Genomic DNA, 7,739 nt, shown 5'->3' on the forward strand with positions numbered 1-7,739 from the left:
ATGAATAGGGTTAGACCCATAGAAGGGGATCTCGAGTTGTAAGTGGTGATGAGAAGAAATCCTGCAAAGGAAGATGGTGAATTGAGGTACCTTCTCATGAGTCAACTGGATGTTGGACTCGGGGTAACTACACATGTTCATATGTCGATTGAATCAATTTGGTGTCAGGACTGTATTGATTCGGGTGTGTAGTTTCGGTACTAGATTATTTGGTAGTTGAAAGCAAATAGTTGCTAAAAGAAATTTTCGCCAAGGTGGAGATTTGTTAGGAAATTGGTTAATTTCTTTTAGACAGGTTTCTTGTTTTGTGTGAAAGTAACTAGTTTCCGAATTGGTAGTTGAAGGCAAATGGTTGCTCAAAGAAATTTTTGCCAAGGTGGAGATTTGTTAGGAAATTGGTTTAATTTCTTTTAGACAAGTTCCTTGTTTTGTGTGAAAGTAACTAATTTCCTAATTGGTTTTAGTTACTTGAAATAGTAGCCAAGGAATTTCTTATATTATTTAGGATTAGAAGTTATTTCCTATTCGGTACGAGTCTAGAAATTAGAATTGGTTTTCAGTTGTTATTTGGGTTTTTAACCAAATAATATTATCTATAAATATGTGGGCTGGCACACTACACAAAAGACACACAAGGGGCATATAAGAGGTGACATGTAACCTTATACATGGGTGGTGGGAGAGGGTTCTTGGGAGATGAAAGATGATATACAAAGATTGGATTTGGATTCAAGTTGTATTTTTATATAGGGTTTTCCTCTCATAATAAAGAACCGATTTTTCTCCGTGGACGTAGCCTTAATGGTGGAGTAGAACCACGTTAAATATTGTGTGTCATTTATCTTTCATATTTGTGGCTTGTTTGTCATTAAATTGTTATGTATTTGATATCTCAATAGTTGTTTGTTCTACGTTTGTATCCTAACACATTATTTGTCTTTCCAATTTACAACTGAAGGTACTATTCAGATGTGCATGTGTCCATACATATGTGTGTGTGGGTGTTTAAATATGTATATATATATATATATATATATATATATATATATATATATATTCCTTCTTCCTTTAGAATTTGATTCATATTTTTTCCCGGAAGCAACAATATGTAACTGCTAACTGATATCGACCTTAAGACATATGAAGAGGTAAATGTTCAAGATCATCGAAGATTATTCAATTAACAACCTCATTAATTAACTAGAATTGTTTAAAGTATCACAATCTCCACCTTTACAAGTTAAAGCACTAGAGATGTTTTACAATGGTAAATATTCAAGCTTTGAGCATTGTCGAATTTTTTGTTACTATATGGTTATTCCAGTACTTAAATAGATAATGGTCTAATTCTTATCATGATTGGAGAAGTTTCATATTTTCTTTTTTCTATTTTATAATAAGAGGATCAACAGTGAAAATTTACTTATCCACTAGTGACTCAAACTGAGAAAATTTTATGTCAACGATGGTTTAATAGATTAAGCATAGTACTGTCAATCTGTTCACATTTTAACATTCCTTTTTCTTTTCTTTTATAAGAACTTTTCACAATCATGGATATCAGAACTCATATAAGATTTTATTTCTTTTTCTTGTTATTCCTCGTGGATGCCTAAATAAAGCTGGTCTGATTTTATTTGTGCATTTATTGAATTTGTTATCATGATGATTGCTAGATAAGCACACAGTCAAATGTTGATCCATTTACCTTTTTTTTTTTTGTTTTTGTGGTTTTTTTGTTTTTTTTTGGGGGGAGGGGGGGGGGGCATTTACTGTTGACAGCAGAATTTACATACTTCTACATGTTTTGTCCAATAAGAGGCATGAGATACAGGAATAACAACACTAAAATCATACTTGGAGAAGGATAAGTTTAAACATCTGAGCTACCCGTCCTCTTAAGATATCTAAGCACACGAAATTCTACATTGCTTCTTTTCTACCACTGCAGAATGTTGACATGTTTGATAGTATGCAATGTTTTTTTTTTTTACCTTCCATCGTAATATTATCTTTATTACATTCCATATGATCCACAATTGTGGAACCTAGCAACTTATAGATTATTAGATGACAACTAGCACACATTTTGTGAGCTAAATTTCACTTTAAACCCTTAGTTATAGACACACTTCAATTTTAGTCTTTAGATTTCGATTTTGGGCACTTTATTTCCTAAAGTATGAAATCCATTTAGTTTTAATTCTTAAACTTTAATTTTCCTCTAAATTATGAAATTTATCCAGCTTTAGTCATTAAATTTCAATATTGGAAACTTTACTACCTAGAATGTGTGTGTGTGTGTGTATATGTACCACTTTAACTTTACTACTCCATTAGTTTTAAGAATGTCATAGGATTGATTTCATATTTTAGGAAGTAAATTGTTCAAAATTGAGGTTTCAGGACTAAAGTTGGAGTGTAATTATAGTTTAAGCGTCCAATGTGAAGTTTAACCTTCCTTTATGGGATGAATATTGAGTTGAAGTTAAACTAAACCCACAAGTTTTGAGAGTTTGTGATTTTGAATAAGTCAATGCATACAGATCAGTAACATTTGGGTGGTCCAAGCCCTTACCTTGGGCTGGTGATACCACAGCCAGATTTTCCACAAAATTCTTGGTCAATTTTAACCAAGATCATGACAGTTGACTAAACGGGTGATTTTGACCATTAAAACTAAAATGACTATGGCATTAAAATTTTTGCTGTGACAGTATTATGTGCCATTACATTCCATGTTTTCTACAGAGAAAAAGTCATTAAGTTTTATTAAGATAGAGAACTAGCAATACTGTGGTGCTTATTTTAGATATTCATAGACATTGAAAATTATAGGTTATACTAATTTTATCATTACGAGGGAAAATGATATCCTAATTAACAAGATTCCTACTAAATTACTAACTCAAGAATTTCAAAGGCCATCTAATTACAAACTAATAATGCCTACCCAAGGCATAAGAGATAGAAGGGTCAATGTGAATCAGATCTCAAGATATTTCTGATTTCACTGCAAATGCCACATATTGAAAATTTGTTGTTACTCCATAAATTTTTGCTGGCCTCTCCATTGTACATTGCCACCTTGCAAGACGCCAGAAATTTGACAAATTCTATGCAACAAACTTTACTGCTTTAACACTTGGTATATTCTACTATTGGGACCCTCTAACATAGAATACGTCAATAATTGGCTTCATTATTGGTAGATGTACATGTAACCAATGCTTCCAAGGAACAAAGATTTACTATAAGTTAAAATGAATTGGCAAAATATATTTGGAGTTGAAAGAGATTTCAAGATTGTTTATTAAGTAGTGGCATATGCTTTGTTCTCATTAACAGAGATATTAAGTAGTGGCATATGCTTTGTTCTCATTGGCATATGCTTTGTTTTCATTAACAGAGATTTCAAGATTGTTAATTAAGTAGTGACATATGCTTTGTTCCTATAAACAGAGATTTCAATATTGTAACTTGACCAGGTGCGCTTGCTGGCTGTGCCACATGAGGGGTATATTTCATTTCAAGAATCCTGAAATTGTATGAATTATATTTTTGTATTTAGTTTCTTGCTTTTGTATTTAGTTTCTTGCTTTGAAATTGTATTTCAGTTAGTGCATGAGAAAGAATCTGAGCATTTGATGCTTGTTGTGAGATTAATTACTCCAGTACCTTTTAACTTGGATAATCACAATTTTCTACCCATAATTAAGTTTTTGAATGTGGTGTAAATTCGTTTGGTTTTTTTTTTTTTTCTACTTTTTTCCCCTCATAGTTGACATTCTTCGACAATCAGATTGATCCTGGCTAAAACCAGAGATTATTCATATTCGGTAAATGGCTTCTAATTACGAATGCCTCTCAAGCATTTCAACATTCACAAAATCGAATAATTTACTTGGGAAGGTTTCTTGTGGGCAAGTATTCTATTCTGCACGTTTCTGCTCCCAACAGTAAACCAACTTCCACCTAAAAATGGCTATACTTGTTTTCCAACCAACCAAGTCTTATTCAATCCACCAAAACCTATAATATTCCCCTATAATTCATGGGGCATTCTGTCTTGGACCGGGTAATTATAACCTAACAATATTACTTAAGCGACTTGTTGTTTCTGAATACTTGGCCTAATCCATGATATTGACCAGAATAAAAATTAACCAAACTTTTTTCTACCAAGAATACAGTGCATTTGTTTGGCTAGTGTTTGGGCTTAATTAATCCAAAACTAGATGAAAATAAACTTTCAAAACTAAGCCAAAGAAATATATTTCTTAGGCTACAAAATAGACAAGATATTCTTCTAGAGAGCAAACAAAATGCATAGCATGAAGCACTAAGTTGTGAATTACTCCTTTTATAATTATAGAAAACTAACAAGAGAAATCACCTTTTCTCAAAACTAGATCTTGTACACATACCGAGGACCAATGAAGTAAGAATAACCAATTCCTTTGTCATTAATGCACTAAAGTTCAAACAATGGAACTAAGAAACTCTCATATGTCTATTTTGCTACAGAACAACCAAAAGAATATTTTCCTATCCCTACAAGATGACCAGTTTATTGAGTAAAATAAGTAATATTTAAAGCAACTCTATTGTAAATATTTGCTTTATCTTTCAATCTTTGTTATAACTCGTAACTTGCAAATGCCTAATAGAACATGTCGTCTTGATTTTAACACCACCAAGTGGCGATGCCTTGTAAGAGCCGGCCACATTTATTCCTTTAACTTCTTCCTCTCTTATATTTACGCCAGCCGTTCTTCCTCTTCCTCCTTCAGTCCTTAACATTTTTCTACCAAGGGTTTTTGCTCTCTTGCAAAACTCCGTCTAGAAAATAGAGTGAATCAATCCCTTGATCAGCCAATGGTAGAAAAAGTTGAGCAATAAAAGAGATAAACCAAGCAAAGGATTAGTATTTTTTGAAAAGAAAACACCATGGATAGGCTCATAAGTTTGGAGCCATCAAACACTCTGACAATTAGGATTGAACCAGGACAGAAATGCTATGGCGTGCTCACTTTGCGGAATGTTATGTACACCATGCCTGTGGCCTTCAGGCTTCAACCGATGAACAAAACTCGGTATACGGCTCGCCCTCAATCCGGGATCATTTCACCTCTCATGACTATTTCAGTGGAGATCACTTATCATACACCTCCCAATTCAAGTCTCCCTGAATCTTTCCCTTATTCAGATGATTCATTTCTCTTGCATAGTGTTGTTGCGCCAGGTGCAGCAGTTAAAGATCCCTCATCGACATTCGATTCTGTGCCGAATGATTGGTTCACCACAAAAAAGAAGCAGGTGTTCGTTGACAGTGGACTTAAAATCATGTTTGTTGGCTCATTGGTTCTGTCTCACTTGGTTTCCAGAGGTTCAATGGATGAAATTCGAGAAGCGCTCGAAAAGAGTGACCCCAAATGGAGGGCAGCCGATTCTGTTGATGCAGATGGTCAAACGTTACTCCATTTGGCTATTGCTCAAAGCCGGCCAGAGCTTGTTCAATTAATTCTCGAGTTTAATCCAGATATTGAAGCTCGAAGCCGGTCAGGGTCCACCGCATTGCAAGCTGCTGCTGCATCAGGAGAAGCACTCATTGTTGAGCTCTTATTGGCTCATCGGGCGAGCACGGAGCGGTCAGCATCATCCACATGGGGACCAATTCATCTCGCCGCGGTTGGTGGACATCTGGAGGTCTTAAGGCTTCTTTTGCTCAAAGGAGCCAATGTTGATTCTACAACTAAAGATGGCAATTCAGCCTTACACATGGCTGTTGAGCAACGCCGAAGAGACTGTGCTAGGCTTCTCCTGGCTAGCGGTGCACGGGCAGATATACGTAATGGGAGTGACAGCGATACACCGTTACATATCGCTGCTGGTTTAGGTGATGAACAAATGGTCAAGCTGCTACTGCAAAAAGGGGCAAATAAGGATATCAGAAACAAGGTTGGAAAAACAGCGTATGATGTAGCAGCTGAGCTTGGTCATACTCGGCTTTTTGATGCACTTCGATTAGGAGACAGTTTGTGTGTTGCAGCCCGGAAAGGAGAAGTTAGAACAATCCACAGGCTCCTGGAAAATGGAGCGATCATCAATGGCCGTGACCAACATGGCTGGACAGCCCTGCATCGAGCAGCTTTCAAGGGAAGAGTAGATGCTGTCCGTACTCTTCTTGATAATGGGATTGACATCAATGCTAGAGATGAAGATGGCTACTTAGCATTACACTGTGCAGTGGAATCAGGCCATGTTGATGTTATTGAGTTGCTGGTTAAGAAAGGAGCTGACATTGAAGCCCGGACCAACAAGGGCGTTACAGCCTTGCAAATTGCTGAATCCCTGCATTATGCAGGGATTACAAGAATACTTGTCAATGGTGGAGCCACCCGAGAAGGAGGAGTGGCACAGATGAGCACTATTACTAAAGTAAGTCAGCTTCCATTCAACAAAGGAATAACTGTGAAAGAAATGGAGAGTGGGGCAATAAAGAAGAAGCCTACTCGCCCTAGAGTCCGTCGAAGCAGCTTTGATCGTTCTGCAGCTGTTCCATTAGCCGTGGTTTAGGTTATCCCCCTGGAGGAAAATGGTGAGGTTTTGGAAGAAGAGATTGCTAAACAGTTTTTTCTTCGACAAGATAACTAAGGAAGAAGATCTAGTCCAAATCATAGAGATGCTCATTACTTGATTATGTCAAGGAAGGGATCTTAGATTCCCTGAGAAATTTGTAATTTAACATTTTTCTTTTTCTTAGTATACATACAATGATGTGAAGATGTAAATCAAAGTTGAGATCAGATATGATTGATTGTGTATTTGTGCATCTGTCATTGTATGATAAATAATCCAAGCATTATTATTCTATTCTTTACCATCATACACTGTATTTTGTTGAAAAAAATGTCCTTTATGTACAAGTCCAGCCTAAGTTGAAGGCTAGTATTCAACAGATTCTGAAATTTTCAAGACATATGCCCTGTAGTCTTCCTTTCAAATTTTCTTATCAATCAGTGCGTCTGTTCTTTCAAGTATTTTTCTTCATGCAATGATAAATCATGACCATAGATCTGAACACCACAAAATGACTATTAAAGGTGTTAATCAGTTCGTCTGTATTTTCAAGTAATTTTCTTCGTGCTATGATAAATTATGACCTGAGATCTGAACCCCCACGAAATGATCGATTTGTGCGTGTCATTCCCGCACGGGGGTCATGTTAACCTTCTTTGTATCATTCCATTTTTTAGCACTTTAGAAGCAATTATCTCTCGTTTTACAGAGTTTTTTTTTTTAATTGAGAGGTTTGAAACCCAGAACCTCTTACTTACAATCTCTCCTACATTACCATTCAACTCAACCTTTCCCAAGTTTTAACAAGCTTGGGGCAGATTTAGTTATCAACCTCATAGGACTTGAAGGAGTTAAATCAAGATTATTATTTGTAAGTTTCTTAATTATGTTTAATTGATTGGAAATTAGTATAGTCTGAGTCTGTTTTTGATTGGTCTAAGTTCAAGTCTAATTAGCTTGGTTGATGTCCAATTCTGAAGTTGTCTTTGATTTTATACACGGTGCGGACAAGTCCTTGAGCAATTTGGAAACTTAGTGGTCAATATATATGTATTACTAGTCTGCTTCTAATTGTAATTGAGAGAGCCGAGGGTCATACAAATAAAATATTAGTATTGCCTCTTGAAGCTTTGTATGGTTCTGTCTGATAAGATGCA

General features: G+C 35.7%; 1 protein-coding gene across 1 annotated transcript; it reads left to right on the top strand.

Moving 5' to 3' along the window:
• Positions 1-4,659: 4,659 nt before the first annotated feature.
• LOC113692765 (protein VAPYRIN-like) lies at positions 4,660-6,889 on the top strand. The gene has a single exon (XM_027211315.2). It carries the CDS (start codon positions 4,951-4,953, stop codon positions 6,577-6,579), a length of 1,629 nt encoding a protein of 542 aa, XP_027067116.1. The 5' UTR covers positions 4,660-4,950; the 3' UTR covers positions 6,580-6,889.
• The last annotated feature ends 850 nt before the right edge of the window (positions 6,890-7,739 follow it).

The sequence above is a fragment of the Coffea arabica genome, chromosome 6e (assembly GCF_036785885.1).
Source record: "Coffea arabica cultivar ET-39 chromosome 6e, Coffea Arabica ET-39 HiFi, whole genome shotgun sequence".
Taxonomy (NCBI): domain Eukaryota; kingdom Viridiplantae; phylum Streptophyta; class Magnoliopsida; order Gentianales; family Rubiaceae; genus Coffea; species Coffea arabica.

Excerpts from the sequence above, each read along its gene's own strand:
- LOC113692765 (XM_027211315.2), top strand. The coding sequence starts at position 4,951 with ATGGATAGGCTCATAAGTTTGGAGCCATCAAACACTCTGACAATTAGG.